At 60.4% G+C, this 27,793-nt stretch overlaps 5 protein-coding genes and 1 long non-coding RNA gene across 10 annotated transcripts; 4 read left to right on the forward strand and 2 right to left on the reverse strand.

Moving 5' to 3' along the window:
* On the forward strand, positions 1-8,251 carry PDIK1L (PDLIM1 interacting kinase 1 like). 4 transcript variants are annotated; one of them, XM_048327118.1, is made up of 3 exons: positions 1-75; positions 940-2,357; positions 5,112-8,251. In XM_048327118.1, the coding sequence occupies exons 2-3, from the start codon at positions 2,073-2,075 to the stop codon at positions 5,850-5,852; spliced, it is 1,026 nt and encodes a 341-aa protein (XP_048183075.1). In that variant the 5' UTR covers positions 1-75; positions 940-2,072; the 3' UTR covers positions 5,853-8,251. The 4 variants fall into 4 exon arrangements, with proteins under 4 accessions (XP_048183075.1, XP_048183074.1, XP_048183076.1 ...); XM_048327117.1 differs by having other exon boundaries at positions 15-75; positions 943-2,357; XM_048327119.1 differs by having other exon boundaries at positions 19-75; positions 2,056-2,357.
* A 3,279-nt stretch (positions 8,252-11,530) lies between these two features.
* Positions 11,531-14,868, forward strand: FAM110D (family with sequence similarity 110 member D). Of its 2 annotated transcripts, XM_048327374.1 has the most exons (3): positions 11,531-12,107; positions 12,309-12,420; positions 13,266-14,868. In XM_048327374.1, exons 1-3 carry the CDS (start codon positions 11,706-11,708, stop codon positions 14,408-14,410), a joined length of 1,659 nt encoding a protein of 552 aa, XP_048183331.1. In that variant the 5' UTR covers positions 11,531-11,705; the 3' UTR covers positions 14,411-14,868. The 2 variants fall into 2 exon arrangements, with proteins under 2 accessions (XP_048183331.1, XP_048183332.1); XM_048327375.1 differs by lacking the exon at positions 11,531-12,107 and having other exon boundaries at positions 12,235-12,420.
* A 158-nt stretch (positions 14,869-15,026) lies between these two features.
* Positions 15,027-16,533, reverse strand: C23H1orf232 (chromosome 23 C1orf232 homolog). The gene is made up of 4 exons (XM_048327182.1): positions 15,997-16,533; positions 15,821-15,907; positions 15,639-15,736; positions 15,027-15,426 (listed from the first exon to the last, which is right to left on the reverse strand). The coding sequence occupies exons 1-4, from the start codon at positions 16,081-16,083 to the stop codon at positions 15,168-15,170; spliced, it is 531 nt and encodes a 176-aa protein (XP_048183139.1). The 5' UTR covers positions 16,084-16,533; the 3' UTR covers positions 15,027-15,167.
* A 294-nt stretch (positions 16,534-16,827) lies between these two features.
* Positions 16,828-18,150, forward strand: ZNF593 (zinc finger protein 593). Its single transcript, XM_048327347.1, has 3 exons — positions 16,828-17,047; positions 17,507-17,569; positions 17,684-18,150. The coding sequence occupies exons 1-3, from the start codon at positions 16,851-16,853 to the stop codon at positions 17,823-17,825; spliced, it is 402 nt and encodes a 133-aa protein (XP_048183304.1). The 5' UTR covers positions 16,828-16,850; the 3' UTR covers positions 17,826-18,150.
* Positions 18,151-18,677: 527 nt separating this feature from the next.
* On the reverse strand, positions 18,678-20,559 carry LOC125337512. Its single transcript, XR_007208071.1, has 2 exons — positions 19,808-20,559; positions 18,678-19,485 (listed from the first exon to the last, which is right to left on the reverse strand). It is a non-coding gene; the product is annotated as an uncharacterized LOC125337512 (long non-coding RNA).
* Positions 20,560-20,624: 65 nt separating this feature from the next.
* Positions 20,625-27,392, forward strand: CNKSR1 (connector enhancer of kinase suppressor of Ras 1). Its single transcript, XM_048327308.1, has 21 exons — positions 20,625-20,710; positions 21,005-21,162; positions 21,456-21,646; positions 21,721-21,805; positions 21,974-22,015; positions 22,093-22,392; positions 22,474-22,533; positions 22,905-22,973; positions 23,262-23,381; positions 23,544-23,629; positions 24,077-24,201; positions 24,281-24,459; positions 24,638-24,668; positions 24,752-24,924; positions 25,015-25,088; positions 25,450-25,521; positions 25,615-25,688; positions 25,889-25,953; positions 26,033-26,135; positions 26,649-26,830; positions 26,915-27,392. Exons 1-21 carry the CDS (start codon positions 20,659-20,661, stop codon positions 27,116-27,118), a joined length of 2,445 nt encoding a protein of 814 aa, XP_048183265.1. The 5' UTR covers positions 20,625-20,658; the 3' UTR covers positions 27,119-27,392.
* Positions 27,393-27,793: the final 401 nt, after the last annotated feature.

A 27,793-nucleotide genomic window follows, 5' to 3' on the forward strand; every position in this document is an offset into this window, starting at 1 on the left:
CCGCGGCTGAGGAAGGCGGGCGGGCGGAGCGCAGCCCTAAGATGGCGGCCGGGCGGCGGCGGCGGCGGCGCTGAGGTAACGCGGCTTCTCCCGGCCCGGGGGCGGCCTCGCATTGCCCCCGGCGGGTTGTAGCGGGGCGGGATCCGCTCTGCAGGTTGGGGGGGGGGCTCAGTACGCACTGCGGCGGGCAGGGCCCAGCGGGCTGGCATCGTCCCCCCATCTGGGGCGAGCGGTGCGCCGGTGCTTCCCTTCACCACCGCAGGTGGGGGCCCCGCGCGGCCGCCCCGAGTAGGAGGGGGGCATTTGTATTATCTCTGTTATCTCTATTATTTATATATTTGTATTATTCCATAATTGCCGCCGTTAAGGAGGCGGGCGGCGCTTCCCGGGCCCGCGGGAGCGAGCGGCGGCCCCGGCCCGGTGTCCGCTCGGCTGGGCCCGGCTCCGGCAGCGCCCGGGCAGCGCCGCGGGCCGGGGCAGGGCCGGGGGCGGCCCCGGGGCTCGGCGCGGTGGCACGGCCGCGGTGACAGCCGGCTCCCGACACGGGGGGGGACGTTCCGTGCCCGCTTGGAACCCGGTGTGCCCGTGTTTGAGTAACGCAGCGCAGTGTTTTCCTCCGGAGTTATTCGGCCGCTGGTGAAATTACAGATCCTGCCCTTGTTGGCCCATCGGATCTCAGTGTTCAGGCTCTGATCTGAAGTTGCAGCCCCGCTACAGGTGCAGCCTCGGGCCATCCCGTGAGTGGATTCTCCTGGTAACGCGTTTCTCACACACGTCACATCTTGGTTCAAAACCTTACTGCAAATGTGTGTCACACAGCTTTGCTGAAAGGTTAAAATATCTCTGTAGCATTGCCTGAGACTGATGATACCTTTTTTCTCTCTCTTTTTCTTTTTTTTTTTCTTTTTTTTTTCTTAAAAAAAAAAAAATTGCCTAAAGCAGTGGAAATACTTGAAAGCTTCTTACTAAAAACAGGCGTTTGTTTCAATGTGGTCCTTATTGCCTGGTTTACTGACATAAAGAGAATTACCTTTATCACTGGCTGTCTTAAAGCTATTGTAGTTCTGATCTACCAGTGTGATTTTACTTATTTATTTATTTATTTACTTTTGGTTTTGCGTTTCATTCTGTTTGACCAGTGATCCTTCGCTAGCCAGGCTTTTTTTTTTTTTTTTTTTAATTTATTCCTGTCTCTAGTCAGTGTCCCGTTTTGGTTTGGTTGTGTGAAGGTGGTGCTGGTGTTTGGTTTGTAATCTTGTAGGGCAGCGTGCAGGGACGGTCATAAATCTGCAGCAGGGTTTGGTGGCTTTTTTTTTTTTTTTTTTTTTTTTTGTGTGTGTGTCTCTCTCTCTCTCTCTCTGTTTTACTTTCAGAGCAATAACTTAACTTTTGTCCTTGCTCTGTTGAGCAAAAGTGAAAGTTAGATGCTGGGTGCAAACTTCTGCAATCAGTTATCCTTTTTAACCTTTCATAGCTGTAGATTCCTCGTGCGGAGGAGACTTGGTGAAAAATCAGTCGCCTCAAAAAGTAAACCGGGAGCGATTGAAGCTTTCTCTTCTCTGAGTAAAACAGCTTAATTATAACAGAAACATTTGCTCCTGCAGTCACCTCCACAAGAGGCAGTTAATTAAAATCTGTCACTGCCCAACCAGGGGCTTCAACTGGAACCTCCTGTGCTCTCCAGGCTGGATGGGGAGCATGACACCCTCCTGTTATTCCTGCAGATGCTCACGGAAGACACTGAGGGAGAGGAGCAGGAGCGTTCTCGATAGTCCTGTCTCGGCACGATACCAGTCTAGGTTTGAATTGTTGCCACCTTGAACGCACTGGGCTGTATTTGAAATCTTAACGAAAAGATGTAATTTCACTTCCACCTGGCCCGTGGCAACAGGTGCAGGTTTACGGAGTAGCTTCTGGAATAGTTCTAGCACTCGACCCCCGTTAATGGCGGGGTCTGGGCAGGCCCAGCGCTGCCACGCCAGCCCCTAGAGGGGAAAATACAGCCCGGTTCCTGTGCCTAAGTTTTAGTTCTGTGGGTTTTTCCCCCTTCCCCAGAACCTTTGCTCTTGAAGATGGTGAGTAGCCAGCCTAAGTACGATCTAATTCGGGAGGTTGGTCGTGGCAGTTATGGTGTGGTGTACGAAGCGGTCGTCAGGAGGACCTGTGCCCGCGTGGCCGTGAAAAAGATCCGGTGCCACGCTCCGGAGAACGTGGAACTGGCTCTGCGCGAGTTCTGGGCCCTTAGCAGTATCAAGAGCCAGCACCCCAACGTCATTCACCTGGAGGAGTGCATCTTGCAGAAAGATGGCATGGTGCAGAAGATGTCCCATGGCTCCAGCTCCTCCCTTTATTTACAGGTACACGAAGCCGAGGGAACGGGGTGGAAGGAATCGGTAACAATGTGGAGCTGGGGGGAAGGAGGTGGGGCAGCCAGGGTCGTGGTTTTGAGGTGTGCTCAGATAGGTGAGGGGATTGTTTGCATTGCTGACACCCAGAATTTAATAGAGGTCTTTAAAAAAACTGAACAATCACCTGGATCTTGGGACTTGGAGCCGTGCTGCTCTAAAAGACTCCAGAATTTGTATTTCATGCAAATCTGCTTTGATAATTTGCGGAAGCCCCACAGGTGAAGCCCAGGGGAGGTGCAGGCTGTGGAGTTCTTGGCAGCAGCCCTGCTGCAGGTTAAAGAGCACTCCTGTCCTGGGATAGAGCTTGGAGGAAATCCATCCTGGGTGTCCTTGGAAGAGGAAGTCACTGTCTTGTTTTGTAGGAAGCCAACACTTAAAACTCTTTCAGAAACAAGAAGCAATTGGTAGCACATCATGAGCTGTTTCTTTTTTTCATAAATAAATATTAGGCTCTTGAAAGAGGGGTGAAGGTATGATAAATAAGGGAATAAATATCAGTCTGAAAGCATCCTTTAAGTTTGAAGATGTGTGTTTTTGAAGAATAAGTAGCTCTGGGAAGACACTGAAAGATAACCTAATTAATTCCCTTGTCAAGAAGCAGCCCCAAGTATAAATCACCCCTTGGCAGAAATTTGTGTCCCTGGTTTAAAAAGCCAGCAGCCTGCTCAGTGTTTGCTGTGTTATCCCTAGTCAGCTCTCATCATTTCAGTTTTCATTGTCATTCCTGCTGTCTGCTGTGGGCCTTTTGTTGGTGAGCAGCCCTGCAGATCCCGTTGTGCCGGGTGCTGTCCGAGCCTGAGAACCAGGATCCTTGGCTTTGCCAGCTCCCTGTGGCTTGGGAGCCGTTCCTGACTTGTTCTCATGCAGGGATTAGGCTAAAATTATACTGGCCAGCTCATGGGGGAGAAGTCAGTGCCTTACCTTCCTGGTTTTAGTGGAGCTGCCAGGGATTGCTTCCAACTTGAGGGCAGATGTGCAGGGAGGAGCTTTGAAAGCCCCAGGGTGGGATTGTAAGGTGGGGGAAGAGCTTCCAGCTCACCCCCAGTGCTGGTTTGGATGGTGGTGCTGGAGAGCAGCTGGCACAGGCACCTGGCCCCTGCCAGGCACAAACACCACAGATTGTTGTGCTGCTCCAGAGGGAAGAGCAAAGGGCAGAGCTGAGCTGACTGGCAGGGTCACTTTCTGGTAGCCTGGGCTAAACTAAGGACAATCAGACACCCCTGTCCTCTCCCAGGTGATGTCACAGAGCTGAGCTGCTGCTCTATGTGAGGAGACTGAGGAAGGGGTGTCACCCTCTCCTGGGGCAGATTCTTAGTGCCAGCTGAACCAAATCTGTGGAGTTTGAGTCCTGAATTAGCTTTGTCTGCTGGTGCTTTGCCACTGTCACAGATGTAGGGGGTGGATTTTGTTGTCTTAACTCGCACAACATCTGCAAGTTCAGCTCCTGTGACTCCGTGGAGGGCAGAGCTGTGTTGGTGCCCTGTTGGCAGAGGAGACTCCCTGCTCTCCTGAGATATCTTAATCTCACTGTTCCTGACTACAAACCCTAAATAAGACATTTTTTAGCTCTAGAATAGATTTACTGTTTAAACTGGTCTGGGAAGATAGCTGTGAATTACTACCATTTCTTTTCTTGAAAAGGTCCCTTTTTAAAAGCACTTCAAGATGCCTCTCTGAGTATTAACACACAGCATAATTTTTGAAAGCCAGATTGATTTAGTATCCATTGGTTTACTGCTAACAGAAATAATTGCAGGACTTTGCTTGCAGAGCTGCCTCAGAGGAGCTGAAGAGGCAAATGCAGTTGTGTAAACAGGATTAGTAAAAGTGATTGCAGGTTTTACTTTGCTTTCGGTGTGAAGCAGCTGTGAGAACTGGCTGCTCAGCTTGTGTTCCTGAAAATACCATGCGGATAATGATGGTGGGAAGGGTGTTCCGTGCTCAGCTGTGCCTGTAGATCAGTGTTCTCTTGAGCTCAGGGGTCCTGTGTTAACTTGCTGGAATTCATTAATGTGTCAGGAATGGAGAACAGGCTTTAAAAATCTCTCACGGATAAATACAGCTGCGTGGAGTTACTTGTGAGACTTTGTTTATCCCGAAAAGCTGTTGGCAAAGTGGGTGGGACAGGCTTTGTCAGGGTGGGACACTGTCCAGCTGGGACAGATGGGAGGGTAATGGCCACTGGGTATCTTTAAAAATTCTGTTATCAGGGTCGAGCTCCACTTCTGGGCAAGAGCCTGAGCTTGATATGCTCCACACAAGTGAAGATAAGGAGGCTGGCAAATACATTGTGATTATTTTTTTTTTTTTTCCTTTTCCATAAAAACATTTGCATAATGTTTACTTTTCCCCGTTGCAATATCTTGCTCTCTGGATTGTTGAGAGGAGGATCAAACAATCCTAGAATGGTTTGGGTTGGAAGGGATCTTAAACCCCATCTCATTCCCATGGGCAGGGACACCTTCCACTATCCCAGGTTGCTCCAGCCTGGCCTCGGACACTTCCAGGGGTTCAGGGGCAGCCACAGCTTCTCTGGGTAGCCTGTGCCAGGGCCTCAGCAGCCCCACAGGGAAGAAATCCTTCTGTATAATTAACCCAAATTTCCCCTCTCCGTGAAGATCCTGCTTTCATTCATTTTTTCCATCATATCCTTTCATTCTCATGTTCATCAGGTAGTTACGACGTTTCTTTTCCCCGTTGCAGCTTGTAGAAACCTCATTAAAAGGAGAAATAGCCTTTGACCCCAAAAGTGCTTATTACCTGTGGTTTGTGATGGATTTCTGTGATGGAGGAGACATGAACGAGTACCTGCTGTCCCGAAAGCCCAACCGCAAGACCAACACCAGCTTCATGCTGCAGCTCAGCAGCGCCCTGGCCTTCCTGCACAAAAACCAGATCATCCATCGGGACCTCAAGCCCGACAACATCCTCATCTCCCAGAGCAGGGTGGACGCCAGCGACCCGGAGCCCACCCTGAAAGTGGCGGATTTTGGGCTGAGCAAGGTGTGCTCGGCCTCCGGGCAGAACCCCGAGGAGCCCGTCAATGTCAATAAATGTTTCCTGTCCACTGCCTGCGGCACCGACTTCTACATGGCCCCCGAGGTGTGGGAGGGACACTACACGGCCAAGGCAGACATCTTCGCCCTGGGCATCATCATCTGGGCCATGCTGGAGAGGATCACCTTCATCGACACCGAGACCAAGAAGGAGCTGCTGGGCAGTTACGTGAAGCAGGGCACGGCCATCGTGCCCGTGGGCGAGGCGCTGCTGGAGAACCCCAAGATGGAGCTGCTCATCCCCGTGAAGAAGAAGTCCATGAACGCCCGGATGAAGCAGCTGATCAAGGAGATGCTGGCGGCCAACCCGCAGGACCGGCCCGACGCCTTCGAGCTGGAGCTGAGACTGGTCAACATCGCCTTCAAGGACAGCAGCTGGGACACGTGAAGGGGCTCGGCGGGAGCTGCCTGGCAGGCAGAGCCTGAGCTCACCTGCAGGGGGTGGTTTTCACCTCACTGGAGTTTCTCGACAGGAATGTTGAGTTGGCCACGGTGTAAAATCCCAGAGTGAGACGTGAGGGTGTTCCTTGGTGTGCACTGGCAGGGGGATGTTGAAAGAGCCAACACTACTTGATTTCCAGCACTCTGTCATGGAGTGTCTCATACATTCCAGTTTCCTATGTCAGTATTAGGAACTCTCATGGAAAAAAAAAAAAAAAAAAAAAAAGGTTTGCATGCTGGCAGTGCAAATCTTGAGGCTTTGTAATGTAATCTGTGTATATATTTATGTACATGAGTGACTGGGAGCGTGTGGCACTTAAATTATTTGCTGTGGGTCTGGATGACTGGGGTCTGCTAGAAAACTGGGTGAGGAAGGTGGGTGAGAAACACTCCTTCTTCCCCAGGCCTGAATGACTTTATTATTTATTTTTGTTATCTGATTTCAGAGACTTGACTTTGTAAACAAAAAAAAGCAATGCAAGGGGATCAGCTGCTTTTGAAGTGCTAACGTGGCTGATCTTAGCACTTAGAGCTTAATGAGCTCATCACCGAGGGAGTCAAATTAAAAATGTACAGTCAGGTGCTGGCAGGGGACTGGGTCATTGATCATTTGATTTTGCTTTTATTTATCGATTAATCTGCCTTTTCTCAACATGCTTTCTTCTCTGGTGTCTATAATCCAATAGCACCTTGAGGATTTATCACAGCAGAATTCTGTGCCATTCCTCAGTTGATGGAAACATGGATGAGGGAATCCAGCAGCATGTTCTTAAAATCCTTCAAAATGCAGTGGCAGCACAGTTTTCCCACTAACTGGATCCAGCTGATAATCCTGGCCATGGCCTTTTCCTCTCTGGCACTGCCCCTGATCCAGTGGGGATGAGGGGACAGAGGTGGCTCTGGCCCGTGGCTCACACCTGGTGTCAGAGCTGGGAGAAGGCTCGGTGACAGGTATGTGAAGGGTGCCAGCCTGGGTTGATTTATTTTTTTTTTATTTATTTCTCCTCCTTTTAAAGAAGTGATCTTTATTTGAAAGCACAGATGGGAGGATGGGGAGCTTTGGAGCAGCTGGAAGCTGCTTATCCCCAGCTCTTGTTGCACAGAGCAGATTGAGGCTGGGAGAGGTTTTGCTGAGGCCACCTGACTCTGCAGGGCTGACAGAAGCTCTTTGTACCAGCACAACACTTTGTTCTTTTGGGTGCAGGACTGACCTTTTCTGTGCAGTTTGACCTTTTGGAACAAGCAGAGTTAAAATTGCCTTTAAAGCTGCAGGAAAGGCCAGTTTTCTTAATAAATTCAATTTAATTTTTTTCCTCCACCCAAATATTACTTGAAAATGGCTGTAAGTATTTCCATGTATAATTTGCTTTTTGAATACTGTTCCCTCTTAGTGCCCGGGGAGCAGTTCTGGGCACTCAGTGTTTATTCTTTGAGTGTGAATAAACAAAATACTATTTTTTTGTTTTTCCAAGAGCAAAAAAGATTCTGATTCCACCCAGCTGCTGAGGCTTTACAGGCCACAGGTGGTTCTTAGCTGGTGCTGTGTGAGGCTTTACAGGCCACAGGTGGTTCTTAGCTGGTGCTATGTGAGCTGGTGCCCGTCACCCAGCTGGCCTTAGTTTGTAATTCTTGTTATTTTCTTTCACTTCATCGTTTTAGGGAGCGATCCTCAGACAAACACACTTCACTTCTGTGCCAGCTCTGCCTCCCAGTTCTCACATCTCAGCAGGGTCACTGGATGAGTAAAGTTTGAAGGGGGTTTATAATTCACGTTAAACTTGAGAGCTTTTTAAAAATAAGGGGGTGAGCGTCCCCTTCTCTCACCCAGGCAGAAGTCATAACCAGGGTGTGAACCTCCTGCAGAGTAACACTGCTCCCCTCTGAGGTGCTTTGTGACTCACCCGATTCCCCTCTGCAGGGTTCCACTGCCTGCAGGGCAGAAATGAGGGAATGGCACAGGGAAGTCTTGGGGTTTTTGACTCCCAAAGTGTTTCTTTGCACTGATTGCCACTTTATAGGTCGGGGGTGCCTGAAATCCCCCTCATGGTGCTTATCCTCGCTGTTGGGTGACACTGGTAGTCCTCGAGCTCTGTGTTCTCTTTGAGTTTTGTTGTCTGAGGTCTTTGTTTTGAGAAAACAAATCAAGTTGTTGTAGCAGCTGCGGGGTCGTTCACCAGCGTGACACGAAGTCAAGACACTTTCCAGCACTTGGGAAAGATTTTTTTTTTTTCCATGTTTTTCTTTAAAAACTGTAAAATATATTTTATGGAGAATTTATAATGAGGAAAATTATTGTGTAATTTATTAAGTTCATGACTGTTTTTGAAATAAAATCTTGAATTTCAATGAAGTTTTAGGACTTTTTATGGGGAAGTGCTTTTGGTCAGTGCAGTGTCAGTGCTGCCCTCCAGGGACAGCATCCTGCTGCTCCCACATGCCCTGAGAAACCTCAGGAATAAAGGTGAGGAAACTTCATTACTTATCCATGACAGGCAAGTGTAGCCCTCATTTGCATGTTTTAATTAGCAGTGCTCTGGACAGAGGGTTCTGCAGACTGGAAATGCTGTAAATGAGTTCCTCTTGGAATTTACCCACAACAAACCCAAGCCCAGTGCTCTCCCCTGTGCCTGCACCTGTGGATTCTGGTGCCAGGAGTGGGCAGATTCCCACCTGGCAGGAGCCTTGTGCTTAAGTCAATGCAGTTTGGATTTAGATTCCTTTTTTTTTTAGGGGGTAAAGAATAAAGACCTTTAGTAAAGGAGAAAGTCCCACTTTTGGTTTAGTTCCAAGGGTGGTGATTTTAAATACAGACACAAGCTGAATTCCTTCCCCACAAAATGAAAAACAAACCATATATATATAAATATATATATGACCCATATATATATATATAAACTATATATATAATATATACTGTACTTTAAATATATTTAGCCCATAGGGCGGGCAGGGAACTCTGCAGGGAAATGCCCTGGTGCAGAAATTAGATATAATTGAGCCCCATCTGGGCTGGGAGAACCCGAGCTCAGCTCTGCTTTCCTCGATCTGCAGAGGCTTCAGGCTGCAGCTTGCCCGTTCCTGGGCTGGGGTTGGGAGCTCGCCTTGTTGGTGTTTTTGCTTTGTTTTGGTTCAAGCAGAGTTTCCCTCGGCACAACCCGCGGCGTGCTGGCAGCTGGAGCTTTGGGGGGAGATAAATCCTGCTCCAGGGAGCCCCAGCCTCCACCCCACCCCTTGGAAAGGCCCTCCCTGCACGGAAACAACTTCCCCCCCACCCCACAGGCTCAGGTGGCCTTTGGACTGCGGGTGGCACAAACAGCCCCTGCTCTGTGTGGCTTTTCCCTTTGCTCCATCTCTTCCCCCGCTCTGTGCCCCGTGAATCCTCCCGGGGGCCATCGGTGGCTCCGTGCTTTGGATCCTTCCTGGCAGTTTGGGGACGGGAGGGTTTGGCCCAGGGAGAACCAGCTGGGAGCATCTGAACACCAACTCCAGCGGGTGGTGCTGGCCGGGGCTGCTCGGTTCCCCCTTTGGTTGGAGGGGCTGGTTCTGCAATTTCTGTGCTTCAGCACAAGAAAGGCTGAGGGATGTGCCTGGAATGCCACAAACCATCCAGAGCGTCTGAGGGACACGGGGGAGGTGGGAATACCAGACTGAGCTGCTGCAGATGCTGTTGAGGAGCTCTGGAAGTGTTTTGGGGGAATCTGAAACCCCATTTTTAGGAGCAGGGTGATGTCAAGTGACCTGAGGATGGGCCAGGCACCACTGCTGGAAGAGGAGCCTGGGCCATGTTCTTGCTCATTTCAGAGGCCCCTTTACTCTCAGGTTTGGGATGGAACCAGATGCAGCAGTGGCGGGTTCAGCCCCCCATCCTGACCCTGGGCTTGCTTCCCTCAGTCCTGGCAGCTCATTCCATCTCTGTCTTTCCTGGCTGTCCCTGTGGTCCCAGCACTGCCCAGCCCTCGCCTGCCGTGGGGTTTGGAGCCCCTTTGAGGGGTTGGAACATCCACAGGAGCCTCTCCTGGGCCCGGCTGCTCCAGTTCCAACTCGCACCAACACGTGGGTGCCTGCCTCGGATTAGGTGCTGGTTTCACATTTATTCATGCCCCTTTGAACCCTTGATATTTTTAAACTTGTCTAACAAGCCTTCCACCCCTGCCCTCTCCTGAAGGAAAGCCTGAGCCCTCTTTGGCTCTTGTATTTGGCTCCTCCCCGGGCGGTGGCATTTGCATGGACTTCGGGCCTGAGGAGCTGCTGTGGGCTGTGAAAGTGAACCAGCCAGTAGAGACAGCTGGCCGGGCCACCAGGTGCTGCATTCCCAGCTGCACCCAAGTGATTTCTGAAATTATGTTTTGAAAGGAGAAACGTATCTGGAAAGAGCTCAGCAGGACACGGTGGCTTCTGGTCACCTGGAGGGGTTGGAGCAGCGTTGAGAGCAGGGTTGGTTCATCAGGAGAGGAAAATGCTGTGGAAGGAGGATCTGTGCTCTGGGACTCGTGGCCTTTGGGGACCTTCTCAGCCTTTTCTCACCCTGGAAGTTTCCACAGCTGGCCCCAGCTGTGGCTGGGTTTCACCTGGGGTTGTTTTGCTTGCCCAGCTCTGTGCTCCCTTCCAGCCGCATGGAAGAGCAGAGAGAGCTCTGAGTAACCTTAAATAAAACCAAGGGACTTGAGCATCCACATGACTCCAAAAAGCCCCCTGGTGCATCCACAGGAGGCTGAAAATGGGGTAAATGCCTTCCTAGAAGTCACAGGGACAAAACCCTTATCACCAGGAAAAGGAGGAGCTGCCTGGGAGTTTGATGCCAGGAAGAGCCCCTCAAATCATCCCTTTTTTTATCCCAAAGGGAATCTGCCTTATCCAAATATTCCAGTTCAACAGCAAGTGCCTGGCAGGTGCTCCAAGGAGGGTGATGACTCTGGGACAGGCATTTGGGAAGAGCATCCCATGGGGACAGGCTGCATCCGCCAGGGAAAGGTGATTTCAAGGCCGCTCTTACTCACTTGTGGCCACAACAGCTTCCAGGATTCCAGCTTGGAAAATAAAACACTTCCTAATGAACAGTGACTCATGTTGCCTGGAGTTAAAATTAAGGTCCATGAGGGAATCCAGGGGCAGATCCCAGAGCTGCCACGGGTTTCTCTGTCACTTGGCCTGATCCTATTCCCTGTCTTCCACCGGATATTCTCAAGTGCTGCCGCATCCTGCACACAGAGCCCAAGTGTTGCCTGCTTTGCTCCTCTCCAGGTTTATTAGAATAAAAGAGGTGGTTTGTCCCTTCCTTGCTTTCACTGGGAATTTTTTCCAGTGCCTGCAGAGCTTGAACAAGGCCTGGTCCCTCTCATCCTGCCCAGCTTCCATTTTAGCCCCTGTTTTCGTCGGCACAGGAATCCTGGCCCCAGCCCCTTCCTGGTCCTGCTGCCATGGCCGGGAAGGTGCTGGATGCAGCCCCAGCCCCGTTCCCGGCACTGGCTCTGGAGCAGCAGCTCCTCAGGAAGGAACTGGGGTGGGGACAGAAGTGCTCGGGGACAGGTCCCCTCTCATCCCGGGATCTGGGGCCGAATGCCGTGGCTTTGTCCCCACTGGAGCCTCCCCCGTGCCTGTGACCAGCCTGGGCCGGGCTGTGCCCCAGCTCTCCATCCAAACTGGCTGCCAGAGGGGTGCAGGGAGCTGGTGGCTCCCCAGGGAGCCCTGGGGGCTTTCTCTGGCCCCGCTCCGAGGGTCTGGGAGCCCAGCTCGGGGTGCAGCAGGTCCTTCCCCCTCTGCTCCGGTGCCACGTTCGCAGTCCCCCGGGCTGGAGCTGGGGATGGAGGGGGCCGGGATTGTCCCTGTGGGAGCACTTGGCCCTCGGGGAGGGGAAGAGGGCAGCGGTAAAAATAACCTCTGGGCCAGCTCCAGCCCATTGTGGCTTCCTGCGATTTACAGCCCTTCCCGGGGGGAAGAGGCAGGCACCGGCCATCTCGGGGCTGGCTTTGACCCTTTCGCCGCCACCGGAGAAGGTGCCAGAAGGACCTTTCCTGCCTGGGCAGGATCCTGGGGAAGGGGATTGTGGTGGGCTCCTGCTCCTGAGCGGCCCCCAGCACCCTGGGATGGGTGTGGAAGGAGAAGCTGCTGGAGTGGACATGGTTTCCCTGCCCCACTGCTGACCCGCGAGAGACTCGGAGGCAAAAATCTCTGCTGCAGATCCCGAAATCCCGGCCGGGTTCCCGTAAGGAGGCGGAGGGAGAGGGGGAGCTGGCAGAGGTGAGCTGGAGCTGCAGGAGGAGGGGGGTTAATGCCGGGCAGGGCCTGGGGCAGGGCTGGGAAGGGGGATCAGCACGGGGTGGGCTCCTGCCGGCCGGGCTGAGCTGGGCTGGCAGGGGTTAATGGGCTGGCTCTTCCTCTTCCTCTTCCTCATCCTCTATATGAGGCTGCTGCCGGCTCTGGGCTCAGTTTGCCGCGGCAGCCAGAGGGGCAGGAGCTGCGTGAGACTGGAGCATCCCATCCCTGCATCCCATCCCTGCATCCCTGCGTGGGCTCAGGTGAGCGAGAGCATCCCCCACCTGCCTGGCTCAGGTCCTGGCACAGGTCCTGGCCCTGGGGAGGGTGAGGGCTCAGCCTGGGCACCTCGTGCTCATCCCTCGGGGCACAGGGCCTGACACCGCGTGCCTCAGTTTCCCCGTGTGTACTCCGGGGTGGGTGCAGTGTGGAGCCCGTGGGCTGCGTGTGGAGCTGCGTGGCAGAGGGCTCGTGGGCTGTTTGCTCCCGTGAGCTCTGCTCTGCCCGGCCCCGTGTCCCTGCTGTCACCCAGGGCTGGTGATGGAGTGGCTCTTCAGGGCCCTTCAGGCCTTTTCTGCACAGTGGGACCCATCCGCTTCGGGCATCTACAGCCCCAGCTCCAGACTCCTTCCCCCACCGCCGGATTCACACACGGGCGCTGGGGTGAGCTGAGCAAGGGCCAGAGCACCCCAGGGCTGCTGAAACCCCCTGGTTCCGTGCCCTCACACACGGAGAAAGGGAGAATCTTCCCTCCCAGCCCAGCCTGGCTGTGTGGGGCACGGCTCGGGGACCCCCAAACACCCCCAGCCGTGGGGCAGCTTGCCAGCTCTCCTGAGCGCAGCTTTGTTCTGCCGCTCGGGAAGACGAGGCGGCGGCCGGCTCCGGTATTTTTTCCTGTTGGAAGCCGCTCCAGGGATGCGGGTGAAGCCGGCGGATGCTCGGCGCTTCTCCCTTCCTGCCCGGGGGCTGTTCCTGGCTGGGCTGGCAGGACTCGCTGCCTGTGCGGCATTTGAGGGGACCCTCAGCTCTGCTTCGGCCCCATCCTCCTCGTCCTCCTCCTCACCGCCGCACCCTCGGGGCTCACCCTGACTCTCCTCTCTCCTCCCAGGGCTGAATCCAGGAGCCGAGCGAAGCTTCAGGAGCCTCCCCAGCTGCCACACCGGACCTGCCCGGCCACTCCGAGGGGAACAGAGCGATCAGCAGCGCCGTTCCGGGGCGATGGTGCCCTTGGGCAGCCCCAGCCTCGCCGTCTGCGCCTCCAGCAACCTGCGCCTCATGGCCCCCGGCCGCGGCTCCCCCCTGGCCTGGCTGAACCGGAGCCCCGAGTGCCCGCAGGGGCCGGGGGGCAGCGGGGGCCGCAGACCCAGCGCCGTGGAGCGGCTGGAGGCCGACAAGGCCAAGTACGTCAAGTCCCAGCAGGTGATCAACAGGCGGCAGGAGCCGGCGCTGCGGGGCTCGCCCCGGCTGTCCCCCCACGGCCGGCGCCTGCTCGCCCGCCAGCAGTGCAACGAGCTGTGTCCGGGCTCGGAGCTGGGCCGGGACGGGCCCCGGAAGCTGCCGTGCCCGCAGTCCCCCGTGTCGCGCCGCAGCGGCAGCCGGCGCCTGCTGAGACCCGACTCGCTCATCATCTACCGGCAGAAACGGGACTGCCTGGCCGGGGACAAGGAGAACACCAAGGGCTCGGGGCTGGTGCGGCGACTCTTCCAGGGACCCCTCAGAGACAAACCCCCCAGCTCGCCCCCTGCCAGGGCGCTGGGCGAGGGACCGCCGGCCCCCCAGAGCCCCGAGACCCCCATGCTGTGGGCGCCGGCGGAGAAGGAGGAGGCGCGGACGCCGGGAGGCAGCAGCGGCGGTGACGGCGGTGGCATCTTCCCCGTGCCCGGCAGCCCCGCGGCGCAGCCCCCCGGTGCCCCCGGGAAGGAGCCGCTGGCTCTGCGAGTGTCGCTGCCGCTCTCGGAGAAGGAGCGCTTCTTCAACTACTGCGGGCTGGACCGGGCGCTGGTGGAGCTGCTGGGCCGGGAGCGCTTCGGGCCGGCGGGCTGGGACAACGCCTCGGCCCGGCCCCCCGGCTCCTGCGAGTCCGAGCCCGAGCGGGCCTCGGGGGGCAGCGAGGGGGACGCGGGGCCGGGCGAGGAGGAGCCGGACGTCCGGCTGGGCTCCGCCGTGTCGGTGGTGGAGCGCAACGCCCGTGTCATCAAGTGGCTCTACGGCTGCCAGAGAGCCTGGGCGGCTGCCAAGGAGTCCACGGTCTGAGCGGGGACGGCCTGGCCGCGACGAGGACACCCGTGTGGCTCCCGCTGGCTGGACGTGGCCCCTCGCCCTCGCTGGATGTGGCCCACGGGCTGGTGGCAGCCATGGCAGTGGGGATGCTGCAGGCAGGGAGAACCACCAGGTCCACAGGCTGAGTGTGGTGAGGGCACCCGAGGGGCAGGTGAGGAAGGGACACCCCCGGGTGAGTCTCTCCAAGGCCTCAGGGCCACAGGATGCTGTCTCCCTGCTGTCCCCCATCATCTCCATCCTCCCTGTCCCCTGCCCAGGAGGGTGGGATGGGCCTGCAGTCCCCACTGACCACCCGTGTCCTGCTCCAGCTGCAGCCTGGGGGGTGGGCAGAGCCCGAGTCCCCTGTCGTGGGCAGTGCCCACCCCACAGCCCCCTCCTCCCCAGAACAGGGGCTGCTGGGGCCAGAGCAGCCCTCAATAAATCTGTTTGGGTTTTTTTTCTAGCCTGGCAGTGTGTGCAGCTGTGGGGGGGATGCTCCAGGGCTGGGGGGGCTGCTCCCCCTCCCCACCTTTGGGGTTGTGCTGCTTCAGGGGCCCTGGGGCTGTTGTGGGGGGGGTGAGGGCAAGGAAAGCACCAGGCAGAGCTCAGGGAAAAGGGGCACCCTCGGGGTCTTTAGTGCAGATATGACACCCAAACCCACGGCAGAGCCTTCGGGCACGGGCAGGGCGCTGCCCGCCAGCAGTGGGGGGCCGCAAGTAACTGCTGGAGAGTCCGGCTGGTGCATCCTCCTCTAGTTGCCCTTGGGGGCGTTTTTATTCCGGATTTCGGCCAGCTTGCCAGCCAGGAAGCCCCAGTGGAAGGCCCCTTCCTCTGGCTCCCGCAGGTCACTGCCATCGTCACCCGGCGGCTCCCCAGGGCTCTCATCCGGCTCCGGGGGCGGCACCTTCTTGTCCGGCCCCGACGCCTGCTGCCACTTGGTAGCAAAGAGATCCCAAAATCCAGGTGCCTTCTCAGTGTGGGGCATCTCGGACGGCTCAGTGGCCAGCGGGCTGGGGAGAGAGTGGGGATGGAGATGTCGCTGCAGGGACTTTCTCCCCAAGCCCCACGATGCCCCCCCTCCATGCCGGCTCTGCCCCGCCCGGCCGCACGGGTGCAGGCCGGGTAGGGGGATGCAGGTGATGGGGTGGGGGCTGTGGGGGCTCGGCAGTTCCCAAGGGTTGGATCCGGGTTCTGGGGTCCCCCCCAGCGATCTGCAACTTACTGGTCTGGGCAGGGCTCCGGGCTGAGCAGCTGGTGCTCGTCCTCGCGGGTGAAGAGGGATGAAAGCGTCCGCCAGCCCCGGGCACCCACCCCCTGCACCTGCGGGAGGCAGCGCCGGGGTCACCGGGGACCTCCGGCTCCACGTGCCCCCCCTGCCCCCGCATCCCCCAACCCTCTCCTCACCTTCCTCGCCAGCTGGGACACGGGGCTGGCTCCCTCCTCCATCAGCGCAGGGGGCTCGGCCGTCTCCATCAGCTCGGGGGGGTCTCCCTGCAACGAAGCCCCCGGTGAGGGCAGGGGTGCAGGCAGGGGGAGGGCAGCGAGGTTGGCCACCCTATTTTGGGGACCCCCCACCCTACCTCGTCCTGCAGGGCCCCGTCCGGCCGCGGCCCCCCCAGGCTCTGCAGCACTTTGGCCTTGTAGAGCCTCCAGAAGCCCTGGGCCATGGCGAGGGGTTCAGCGGGGCCGGAGCCGGCGGGAGCCGCGGGCAGCGGGGCAAGGGGGGGCCGAATGGGCGACCCGGCGATCCGGTGGCTTCATTAAAGTTTCAGCGGCCACTTGCACCGCACAAAAGGAATCTGAGCCCGGGCTGAGCCGGGGGCAGCGCGGGGGCGGCCGCTCTGGTCACCCCCAAAACCCACCCTGACCCCCGCCGCAGCCCCCCGTGCCCCTCGCCCACTTGGGACCCCCAGGGCAGGAACACCCCCGCCCACGGTGCAGAGGAGGCTCTGGAGCTCCGCGCTCCCCCCGCCGCGTGTCCCCATCTATAATTGATCCCGGGCGAAACACGATCAGCGCCGGGACGCGGCGCTGAGCCCTGCCCGGCTCATCACAGCGGTGACCGGGGCAGCACGGGGAGCACGGGGAGCACGGGGGGAGCGCGGCGGCAGCGCGGGGACGGTGGCAGCGGGGCTGGGGGAGCGCTGGGGACGCGGCCGTGCCCGGGGAGCGCTCCCGGTACCGGGGACACCGGGGGGCGTGGCCTGCTGGGCGGTGGGCGTGGCCTGCTGGGCGATGGGCGTGGCTTACCGCGGTGGGCGTGGCTTACCGCGGTGGGCGTGGCCTGCTGGGCGGTGGGCGCGCCCTGCTGGGCGGTGGGCGTGCCTTACCGCGGTGGGCGTGGCCGCGGCCTCGCTCTCGCGGTTTGTGGGCGGGGCGCGGCCCGCAGCCCCCGCGCCTGCGCAGTGCGGCCCCGGCGCGGCGTGCGGCTGCCATGTCCCCGCGGAGCGGCCGCCGCACCGGCGCGCACCGGGCGCACTCGCTCGCCCGGCAGCTGAAGACGAAGCGGCGCCGGCGCGACCTGGACGAGATCCACGCGGACCTGAAGCCCGAGAACGCCGCGCGGCTTCTGCGGCAGGAGATCGACCCCGACCTGCCGGGCTGCGCCCAGTTCTACTGCCTGCACTGCGCGTGCGTGCGGCGGGGGGCTCCGGGGGGCTGCGGAGGGGGAGCTCCAGCCTTGGGATGGGCTTGTCCTGGTCCTGGGGGGTCCGTGGTTCCCGGCGGAGGTGGGGGACTTGTCCTGGTCCCTGAGGTTCCTGGCCGCTGGCATGGGGTTATCCTGATGCTGGGGGTCAGTGGCCTCTGGGAGAGGGGTGCTCAGGTCTTGGGGGGTCCCTGCCCCCTTGGGGGGGTTGCCCTGGTCCCAGGGGTAGTCCCTGGCTCCTGGCGAGGGGGACTCCAACCCCTGGGGGAGTATGTTGTCCTGGTCTCGGGAGGGACCCTGGCCCTTGTGGAGAGCTTGTCCCGGTTTCAGGGTGAGCTCTGGCCCGTGGAGGATTGTGGTGGGACCCTGTCCCCGGGGTAGGACCCTCCCCAGCTCTGCTTCAGTCTTGGGGTCCCCCTCACCCCCATCCTTTCACACCCCAGGCGCTACTTCGTGGACCTGAACAGCATGAAGGAGCACTTCAGATCCAAGGTGCACAAGAAGAGGTAAGAGGGGGCAGCCCCCCAAATTCTCCGGGGTGAGGGGGGTGGCAGGGGCAGTTGTGGGCTGGTCCTGCTCAGAGGAGCAGGTGGAAGCTTCATCCCCTCTGTGCCCCCCAGGCTGAAGCAGCTGCGGGAGGCTCCGTACACGCAGGAGGAGGCCGAACGTGCTGCCGGGATGGGCTCCTACATCCCCCCAAAGAAGGTGGAGGTGCAGACCCAGCCCCTCGAGGAGGTCACCGAGATGGAGACATCCAGCTGAGCGCAGGGACGGGGGACTGAGAGGCTGAGTGGCTCTGTAAGGACGTCTTTGTCCTCAGTTTTGCGAAAAAACATGTCCCAGGACAGCCTGCCAGCAAAAACCACCCTGCTCCTCCCACAGCCCCCCTGGCCAGGGCACTAACGAGGAGAAGGAGCCAGCAAGACCCTGGGTGCCCTCGCTGAGTGTCCTTCTTCTCCAGAAAGAGACAAGCTGCTTGTTCTCTGAGTGCTGGCAGGACTTTCTCTCTGCTTTTGGAGCAGTTTTAGGTCTCTGTCCTTAGGTCAGAGGTTATCCAGCGATGCACCCATTAAAATATGTCAACTAACAGTGTGGCAGCATTGAATGTGAGGGTGACGGTCCCCCCAAGGGGTGGGGTGGACACCTCAGGGTTGTGCTCTTCCCCATCACCCAAAGGTATCTGTGCCAAGAGCCTCATCCCAGAGCTCTTGCCTGGCAGGGTGCTAAAAGTCCCTCTGCCCTCCTGGCAGGGAGTTCCCAGGCAGCTTTTTTGGGGGGAGTATGAGCTTGAGTGACCTCTTCATCAAGCACTTGGGTTTGCAGCGAGCAGCTGGTTTGGGCCTTGAGAGGCCAGTGCTAGTGTCCCCTTGGTGAGGACACTTTGAGGCTCCTGTCCTCAGAAACTCAACTGCAAGTGATCTCATGTTCCTGGAGGGCTGGGGCTTCCTGGCGTGATCACCCTCCCTGCCTGGTGTTTGCCACGGCTGCTGCTGGTGCCCCTTAAGGGGACATTGTGTGACAATGCCACCAAATTCCTGTCCTCGATGCATCCCTCCTGCCACGCTGGGGGCTGGGAATGCGCTGGGAACAGATGACAGAGCAGCGACACAGCTGTGCTGGGTAGGGGAGGGTTTATTTCCACGCAGCCTGCCTGGATTTGTCCCCCCGGCCCAGGGGCATGGGGAGCTGCGGCTCGGCGGGGGGGCCGGGAAGGCTGCAGCCGCCATCCCAGCGCCATCCCAGCGGGATGCGCCTGCCTGGGGGACGCGTCACCGGCCCCGTGTCCCCCCTGCCTCGTTACCTAATGGCGCTGGCCTCATTCCAGTGGGGCTGCAGCCACAGCACATTCCCGTGGGGACTGGGGGGCTCCATGGCCACCGCTGGGGTCCCCCGGCCCCTCTGCTTCCGTGGGGGATGGAGATGGATGCAGCTCCCGGCTCTGCCGTCCCTCTGTCTGTCCGTCCAGCCTCTGATCCGGTGGTTGGTCCCGATGTCTCCTCGTGGCTCGGGCAGGGTCTCAGCTCCGGAGCTGGAAGCGGCTCCTCCGTTCTCCATCCCGGCTGCCCAAGGCAGGGACAGGCGGGGACAGGCGCGTGTCCCCCATCCCCATCCCCGCATCCATCGCGTGCCCAGGCGTGGCGGGAAGGGCTGGATGTGGCGCAGGTCAGCTGGAAAGTGGCCGCAGCTGCAGCTCTGCTCGGGCGGGGGCCAGCGGGTGGAGGGGGACCCCAACACCCCCTCGGGGACCGTCCCCACAGCCCCGCCAGCCCCCTGCTCACGGCTCCGGGGGGGCCTTGGCGGGGTCAGCCATTCTCCGGGCGCTGTACAGCGACAGGCAGAGTCCGGCGGCCGCCAGCAGCAGGGCCAGGGGGGTCAGCAGCCGCCCCCCCGGCTCAGCCCCACGTCCTGCTGCCAGCTGCATCTGTGGGGACACACAGGAGAGCAGAGGGGAGCGGTGGGGTACCCCCAAAGCCCGCGGTGACAGGGGCCTGGGGCCATGAATGTCCCCGTCACACTGGGTGGTGGAAGGGTGATGGGGGCAGCTTTGTGCCCCTCTGGGCATCTCGGGGGGGGTTTAGGGTGCCCCATGCAGCGCTTGTGGGGCTCCATCGGCAGCATCGTCGCTGCTACCGTGGAGCTGGGATACAGCCGGGAACGGCTCCCGCGGCCAGCAGGCCTGGTGGGCAGTGTGGACAGGATCCCGGGGGTCCCCATGGGCTCCCCCAACCCTGCTCGCCCCTTACCTGGAGCAGACGGAAGTACCCCGGGGTCAGGCGTCGGGGGCGGATGATCATGGCGTGACGGGGAGCAGTGGGATCGGGCCCCGTGGGGCGGCAGCAGCGGGGCTGGGACCCCCCGAGCCCCCGAGCGCGGCGAGGGGCTCCGTGTCTGTCGGCGGCCCCGCGGCCCCTCGGGCAGGGCGCAGCACCGGGCGGGCGCGGAGCAGCAGCTGTCAGCCGCGATCAGCGCACGCTGCTCCCCGGAGCGGACACGCCGGGCGGGGGGGGCCAACGCCAGCTCAGGGTGGATTTGGGGGGGCTGAAGGGCTGGGCTCAACTATGGGCAAGTCCTTCCGCAGGCCTGTATGGGGCTGCCTCACTTTCCCCCCCTGCGAAGGGGTGTGAGTTATATTTTGGGCGGGGGTGACACCCCAAAAACTCCAGGGCTGAGCAGGGGCTTCCCTCAGGCTCTTCTGGGCTCTGTGTGGCCAAACCTTGCACCCACGAGGCACCTGGGGGTCTCCCACTGGTGCCACAAGTGCTGTCGGGCCTCAGCCCTCGCTGCGGGCAGCGTTTGGGGGGTGACACCGGCTGTCATTTCCCGGGGCTTCCAGCGGCCGTGTGTCACCGTCCCGGCTGTGACTCACTGCGGCCTCGCCCCGTGGATCGTTCTGGGCCGTCCCGGGCAGGCGGCCGCGGCGCTGAGCGGCACCCGGGCGCGCCAATGGGGCTGCGGCTGCCGGCGCAGGTGGGACCGCGCCCGGCGCAGGTGAGAGCCGCGCCCGCCGCCGCTCCGGCCCCGCCGCCGCTCCGGCCCCGCCGCCGCTCCGGCCCCGCCGCCGCTCCGGCCCCGCCGCCGCTCCGGCCCCGCCGCCATGGAGCCCGTGCGCTCCTGGGGTCCCGCACAGGCTGCCGCCTGGCTCCGAGGTAAGACCCTGGCTGCCCCCCGGGCTCTGGGGTGGCGTGTCCCCAGCTTGGGGACGTGTGGCTGGGCTGGTGTGGCTGGGGGTGACAGTACTTCCCGTCCCTCATCTCCTCCCTGGGAGGGGCACTCCCTGGATGGCAAGGGGGTGGAGGGGGGTCTGGCCGTCCTCAGCGTTTAGGTTGAGGCCGGGTGAACTCGTTGCATGGAGAGGACTCTCCCATCAGCCAGGGGTCACCCCTGGGGTCACCCGGCCAGGAGCCAGAGGGACACTGGCAGGGGGGACTGATCTGTGGCAGGGCTGGACACGGCGGTGCAGGGGTACCCCTTCGAGGCCTGGGGGCTATCGGGGCCTGACCTGCTGGGGCTGGACGCGGGGGTCCTGGAGGCACTGGGCGTGTGGCCCTTGGGCCACCAGGAGCTGCTGCTGGAGGCCGTGGAGCAGCTCCATAACCTGGTGAGTGCCGGCATCCCGGGGGCTGCGGGATCCCAGGGAGGCAGGGGGGAGCAGGGGGACATGGGGGTTCCCTGGGCTGACAGAGAAGGATGTGGGATCACCCTAGTCTGGGTGGAAGGGGGCAGATGGGGACACAGGGGCACCCTGGACTCAGTGGAGGGGGGTTTTGAGGGGACCCTGAGCTGGACAGAGGGAAGGACATGGGGCACTGTGCGCTGGGTGAAGGTGGGGATGTGGAGGCACCGCGGAGACTGCCCCGCCCGTCCATCCCCTGGCATCCCTGTCCCCCCCAGGACACAGGGCTGGTGAGCACCAGCCTGCGGACACTGACGGAGAGGCTGCAGGAGCTGGCACAGGGCATCCAGAGCCTGGTGCAGGAGGGGCTGTCAGCAGGGGATGCCCCCCAGCCGCCCTCCCTCACCCTCCTGACCCGAGTCATCGACCTGGTCGGGGCTGCCAAGGAACTCTTCTCCTGGCTCAACAGGTCTGGGGCGGGTGAGGGCACCCCTGGGTGCTGGGTGCCCCCCACTCAGGGGGCTGAGTTCTGTCTTCCCCCAGGTACCTCTTCTCCACCCTCAATGACTTTTCGGCCAGCCGGGACATCATCCTGCTCTGTGCCCAGCTGGCAGAGATGCTGCATGCGGTGAGTGCCCAGGGCTGGCTGCTCTCCTGACCCCCAAAGCTCTGCCGGCTGGAGGTGGGGGGAAAAGCTGGAGTGAGGGGAGGTGGGATGCAGGGGGGTTCCCCATGGGGTTCCCCCAGCTGGGATGGAGCCATCCCTTCATGCTCATTCCCACGTCTTGTCCCCTAGGACCTTCCAGCGGCTGAGAGGAACAGTGGGATCCTGCAGATTGTGAGTGCTGGGTGAGGAGGGGGTGGCAGGCCCGGGGGGCTGCCAGGGCTCCCCTCACCCCCCGCTGTCGCCCGCAGTGCCAGCACATCGTGGGCATCTGCAAGAGCATCGTGGGCTGCAGCCCCCCAGCGCTGCTGGACCGCAGGGCTGTACTGCAGCGCGTGGGGCTGGAGCTGCCCCCCGGCCCGCAGGGCAGCCCCCCGATGTCCCCCAGCACCCCGACACTGCCCCTTGGCCTGTGGCAGCACCCCCTAACATCCCCTGACACGCCAACGCTGCCCCCCAGCCCATGGAGCAGCCCTCCAGGATCTCCTGGCACCCCAACACCGCCTTCTGATCTTCTGGGGAGCCCCCAGCCGCTCCTCACCGCCCGACTGGTGAGTCCGCTCCACCCCAATGCCCCCTCTGCCTCGGGACACCCCAGCCTCCTGCTCAAACCCCCATCTGGGCCCCCCCAGGGCTTTGAGATCACCTCCACCAGCTCCTGCCTGCACTTCGTGTCTGCGACCACCTCGGAGGTGAGTGAGGGGCTGCCCCTCCCTATCTGTTACCCCCTGTCCCTCAGTCACCCTGTGGAGAATATCCCCCATCCATGGGATCCTGTGAACCTCTTAGGGCCCTATTCTGCCCTCCCCTGACCCAGAGCACGGGGGGCTGCCTGTGGCTGAGCCCATGCAACTCATGCCATGAGTGAGCACAGCCTGGGCATGGGGCAGCCCCCTCTGCACCCCGACCCCACCAGCAGCTCTGGCAGCTGCTGTGCAAAGTCGGGTTAATGGTTAACCCCCCTGGCTCTTCCTGTCCGGGAGAGTTCCTGAGTGGGATTAGCTTGGGAGGGAGGGAGAGAACCCAGGACTGGGCACCCCACTGTCCCCTTGCCTCTGCCCAGGCCCTGGCTGCCCACGGGGACCACATCCTGCCCGGAGATGAGATCGTGCAGGTCAACGAGCAGGTTGTGGTGAGTCAGGGGGATGGGGGCTCGAGGGTGCTGCTGGAATTGGCGGGGAGGACATGGACAGGGAGCTGCAGGACTGGGGAGTACTGGGGCTGAGATGGGGAGGATTTGGGGGGATGCAGGAGTTATGACCAGCAAAAAGCAGGAGCCATGGCTGGGAAAGGTCTGGGGGACACAGGAGCCATTGCCAGGAGGATTTGGGGGATGTGGGATCTGTGGCTGGGGCGGGTTTGGGGGATGAAGCATCCATGGGGCCGGGGCAGTGGCCCACAGCTCACCCAGGATGTGCAGGTGGGTTGGACACCCGTCAGCCTGGCAAGGAAGCTGCTGGAGAAGGGGAACACGGTGACTCTGGTGTTGAAGAAGATCCCCCTCAACCTGCCTGGCTCACCCCCCTCTCCCAGGCAGCAGGTGAGTGATCCCAGCGCTCCCAGTCCAACCCAAGTGCCGCACTGGGCTGAGCTGGGAACAAGGCAGAGATGCTCAGAGCCGGGCATCTCCCATCACACTGGAGATCCCTAAAGCTTTGGGGTCCATGGTGGGGTGGGCCTGGCACTGACACTCCATCCACAGCCCCCGGGAGCATTTTTGGATGCTGCAGATTCCCCTGGCACCAGGAGCGGTGAGAGCCCGGGCAGCCCCGTGTCCTTGACCTCCAGGTGAGCCCCATCCTGACACCCCAACACCCCCAACCTGGCCAGCAAGGAGATGTTTGGGTGCAGCCAGGGCCCTTTCCCTGCCCTTTTTTAGGGGGAGAGGTGCCAGCGGTGCAGCAGCTGCCTGTGAGCAGCCTGGGAAGCTGCCATGAGTCTTAAGGAATGAAAAAACAGGGGTTTTGTAATTAATTCACTTGGTAACGTTTCCGTGGGGTTGGAACTATATTTAGACATGACCCTTCTCCTCTCCCGGAATGGAAAGGCGTGCGGAGAGCCAGCGGCAGCACGGGCAGCAGCTGAGCTGGGGAGGCCGGTGGGACTGAGCTGGAGCTCTGCCACCACGTCCCCTCCAGCCCCATTCCCAGGGCAGGGAGAGCCGTGGGTGCCCCAGCCAGAGGTTGAACAGCGCTTGGGGAGGTTTGGGGCTCAGGGGTCCCGTTTTTCTCCCAGCATTGAGGCCGACTTGGACTCGGGACCAGACTCTGCCCCGGATCCGGTCACTGACGAGGAGGAGGAAGAGGTCGAGCCAGATCTGAGGCTGCCCGGGGCAGCTGTGGAGGAGCTGCCGGGACGGGGTAGGACGGGAGCAGAGGGTCCGGGGATGGAGCAGTTCCCCCCAGCCTATGAGTCTAAAGCCCTGCTCGCTGTTCACAGGTGCTGCAGAGGAGGAGGTGTGGGACAGTGGCAGCCCCCTGGGAACCCCCCTGGACACCCCCCTGGGCACCCCCCCGGGCACCCCTGCTGCCACCAGACCCTGTGCCACAGAGCTGAGCCCCGGGGCAGCCCCCGCCACGGGGACTGGGGGAGCAGAGCCCAGCCAGCTCCCTGGGGAGGTGAGAGCTGGGGAGGACACGCTGTGGGGTGTCAGAGGCTCCCCTCTGAGCCCCTGCTGTGGGTGTGCAATTTAGGTGTCCCTACGGGCTATGGTGCTGCTGGGGGGGCTCAGCAAACGCTGCCCTGCCCTCGCCTCCTGCACTGCCACTAAAATCTCATCTCTGTCTCCCCGCCCAGGACAGTCCCCGCACAGGACGCAGACCGAAAGGTGAGCAGGACCCTGCCAGGCTGGGCTGAACAGGGCTCTGCTCCCCCTTCCCTCCCCTGACACCCCCAACGCTGTGGTGGCAGGAGTGGCGACCCGGCTGAGCCGCCGGCGGGTCTCGTGCCGGGACCTGGGCCGGGTGGACTGCGATGGGTGGCTCCTCAAGAAGAAGGACCACGTGGGCTTCATGGCCCAGAAGTGGAAGCGGTGCTGGTTTGTGCTCAAGGGCCACACGCTCTACTGGTACAACCACCCCAACGTGAGTGGGGGCACTGGGTGTGCCCACCCCCCGCCTGGGCAGCCGGGATGTTTGGGGTGGTGCCGGACATGGCTGTCCTTGTTCCCGTAGGATGAGAAGGCTGCAGGACTCATCAACGTGGCCACCTACAACCTGGAGAGCACGAGGGAGCAGAAGAAGAAATAGTGAGTGGGGTCTGTCTGATTTTCACCCCCAGCTGGTGGTGGAAGAGGGGAGATGCTGTCCCAAGGGCACGTGCTGATGAGTCCTGCTGGGAACCACCTGCACGTCCCTATGGGGCTGGTGAGGTCCCCACAGGGCTGTCACCTTGTAGCACTCTGCCCATACTCTGAGCAAGGCCTACACTGTGTTACTGGTGTTATCTGGGATGAGGCTGAGGACCAGAGCATCTCCCATGGCAGGAAAAAGGCCAGATCCCTGGGCTGGGTTGGAGTGGGGGAGCTGCAGTGCTGGGGAGGAGGGAGGCGGCTCGAGGCTGGCCCTGTGTCACCAGAGCAGCACAGGCAGCCACCCCCTTGTCCTCAGCGTGTTCCAGCTGTGCCACCAGACGTACAAGCCCTTTGTCTTCGCTGCTGAAACCTTAGCTGACCTGAGCATGTGAGTAATGGAGCCAATGGTCAGCGCTGGCCCTGCCACCCTGGGCTGGCCAGGACCCTCCTCCCCCTGTCTGTCCATCCTTTCCCTCCCCAGGTGGGTCAGTCGCCTTGTAACAGCCAAAACAAAGTACACGTTAGCCCACCAGGCAGTCCCAGACAAGGAAGAAGGTAATGGGGCCATCCTGGGGTGGGAGCCGGGGTCGGTGGGAGATGGGGACCCTGCAGGGGGGGTCCTGATGGGGCAGCAGTGCCTGGTGCCACAGCCCTGGCGTGGGACCGCTTAGCCCGTGATTTGGGGGAATGTGAGAGGGGGCCGCAATGATTCTCAGCCCTGGGAAGGAATTTTTGTCTTTTCCCATGGCCTCCAGACTGCTACAGTGAGACAGAAGCTGAGGACCCTGACGATGAGTCCCCCAGGCATGGATCCGACTCGGTGAGTGGCCCTGGGGGACATCCCCGGGACAGAGGGACAGAGGTTCCTTGTCTCACCTCCTGCCCCGTCTCTCTGTCAGCCAAGGAAGAGGCTGCAGAACACCCCAGAGAAGGCACAGCTCTCCCCAGCCGGCAGCGCAGCCAGCAGCCCCCAGGGCAGCCCCCGGCCCTGCTCCCCCACGGGTAGGTGCTGGGGGGGAGACATCTGACCCCCTGTCACCTTGTGTCCCTCCCGTTTGCCTGTGGGTGTGCCGGGGGGGTAACTCGAGTTGGCGTGTGTTTGAGTGGGATGAAGAGAGCCTACAGGAAAGATGGAGAGGGATATTTTTTGAAGGCACGGAGAGACAGGGCAAGGGGGAAAGGATTTAAACTAAAAAGAGTAGGTTTAGACTGGATATTTAGAAGGATGGTCTTCCCTATGTGAGTGGTGAGGCCCTGGCACAGGGTGCCCAGAGCAGCTGTGGCTGCCCCATCCCTGGAAGTGTCCAAGGCCAGGTTGGATGGGGCTTGGAGCAACTTGGGACAGTGGAAGGTGTCCTTGTCCATGACAGGGGGTGGAGCAAGATGATCTTTAAGGTCCCTTCCAATCCCAACCACTCCATGAGCCCCTGCCTTCGGGGCAGGGTCATGCACAGGGGAGCCCTGCTGGGTCTTGGGGCTGCCTTTCTGCTCCAGTGACCCCCTGTCCTTGCTCAGACCCGGCTGGGGAGGATCTGGAGAGCCTGATGCGGTGCCTGAGGCAGGGAGGGGTGTCCCTCATCGGGCAGCGGCGCTTCCTGACGCAGGAGCAGTGCCGAAAGTCCTTCCTGCGGCGCAACAAGAACCCCCACATCAACGAGAGGGTGCACGCGGTGCGGGCTCTGCAGAGCACGCTCAAGGTGGGACCCCGCAGCCCCCTGAACCCTACAAATGTCCTCTGCCCATGCATGGCCCCCCCCAAAACGTGCCCTTGCTCCGGGCAGGCGAAGCTGGCGGAGCTGCAGGCCCTGGAGCAGCTGCTGGGAGAGGCCGCGCTCACCTCGGACACGTTCAGGCGCTGGAAGGAGGAGCACCAGGAGCTGTACCAGGAGCTGCAGGAGAGCTGGGCAGGGCGGCAGGGTCAGGGCCACGACCAGGGGGATGCTGGGGACCAGCACGGCCCCCACGAAGAGGCAGCTGAACCCTGACATCCTGCCAGGACCTGGCGTGGACCGGTGCCAACAGGACGTGGAGAGCAGTGGGTGCTCTGTGCTGGGGGGGCGTTTTGGAAGGCTAAGCCCCCAGCAGGGCCCTCCCGCAGGGGAAGTGGCTTCTGTGACAGTCTTAATTTTTCCCAGTTCGTCTTGCCTTCGCTGCAGGTTGGCAAGGGGGGGGATTTTCCCGGGGAACGTGCCCCCGCTGTGGTGCTGCCAGCCGGCCCGGCCACGGGCTCTTCTGCTGTAAATAAATGTGTTGACAGGGGCTGGTCGTGCCGTGGTTTTCCTTGGCGCTGAAATCATCAAATCATGGAATTGTTTAGGCTGGAAAATACCTCCAAGATCATCGAGTCCAGCTGTAACCCAAGCACTGCGGTGTTCACCGCTCAACCTCATCCCCAAGTGCCACATCCACGTGTTTTTGAACACTCCCAGGGATGGTGACTCAACTACCGCCCTGGGCAGCCTGTGCCAGTGCTTGACCACCTTTCCCACGAAGAAATTCCTCCTGACGTCCAACCTCAACCTCCCCCGGTGCAACTTGAGGCCGCCTCCTGTTGCTCCTCCCGTCAGGGAGTTGCGGAGAGCGGGAAGCTCCGCCCGACCCCCCTTTCCTCCACGCTGAGCTCCCTCAGCGCCCGCCCTACGGGTGCCGCCCGCGGCCAC

This window comes from Corvus hawaiiensis, chromosome 23, assembly GCF_020740725.1.
Source record: "Corvus hawaiiensis isolate bCorHaw1 chromosome 23, bCorHaw1.pri.cur, whole genome shotgun sequence".
NCBI lineage: Eukaryota > Metazoa > Chordata > Aves > Passeriformes > Corvidae > Corvus > Corvus hawaiiensis.

Bases quoted from the DNA above. Each gene is read 5' to 3' on its own strand.
- ZNF593 (XM_048327347.1), top strand. From the start codon at position 16,851: ATGTCCCCGCGGAGCGGCCGCCGCACCGGCGCGCACCGGGCGCACTCG. The intron at 17,048-17,506 runs GTGCGTGCGGCG...TTCACACCCCAG, and splicing joins TTCTACTGCCTGCACTGCGC to GCGCTACTTCGTGGACCTGA. The intron at 17,570-17,683 runs GTAAGAGGGGGC...TGTGCCCCCCAG, and splicing joins TCCAAGGTGCACAAGAAGAG to GCTGAAGCAGCTGCGGGAGG.
- PDIK1L (XM_048327118.1), top strand. From the start codon at position 2,073: ATGGTGAGTAGCCAGCCTAAGTACGATCTAATTCGGGAGGTTGGTCGT. The intron at 2,358-5,111 runs GTACACGAAGCC...TCCCCGTTGCAG, and splicing joins GCTCCTCCCTTTATTTACAG to CTTGTAGAAACCTCATTAAA.
- FAM110D (XM_048327374.1), top strand. From the start codon at position 11,706: ATGGAGGGGGCCGGGATTGTCCCTGTGGGAGCACTTGGCCCTCGGGGA. The intron at 12,108-12,308 runs GTAAGGAGGCGG...CCTCTATATGAG, and splicing joins GAAATCCCGGCCGGGTTCCC to GCTGCTGCCGGCTCTGGGCT. The intron at 12,421-13,265 runs GTGAGCGAGAGC...CTCTCCTCCCAG, and splicing joins GCATCCCTGCGTGGGCTCAG to GGCTGAATCCAGGAGCCGAG.
- C23H1orf232 (XM_048327182.1), bottom strand. From the start codon at position 16,083: ATGGCCCAGGGCTTCTGGAGGCTCTACAAGGCCAAAGTGCTGCAGAGC. The intron at 15,908-15,996 runs GTAGGGTGGGGG...GCTTCGTTGCAG, and splicing joins ACGGGGCCCTGCAGGACGAG to GGAGACCCCCCCGAGCTGAT. The intron at 15,427-15,638 runs GTAAGTTGCAGA...CTCTCTCCCCAG, and splicing joins CCGGAGCCCTGCCCAGACCA to CCCGCTGGCCACTGAGCCGT.
- CNKSR1 (XM_048327308.1), top strand. From the start codon at position 20,659: ATGGAGCCCGTGCGCTCCTGGGGTCCCGCACAGGCTGCCGCCTGGCTC. The intron at 21,163-21,455 runs GTGAGTGCCGGC...TGTCCCCCCCAG, and splicing joins TGGAGCAGCTCCATAACCTG to GACACAGGGCTGGTGAGCAC. The intron at 22,016-22,092 runs GTGAGTGCTGGG...TGTCGCCCGCAG, and splicing joins ACAGTGGGATCCTGCAGATT to TGCCAGCACATCGTGGGCAT.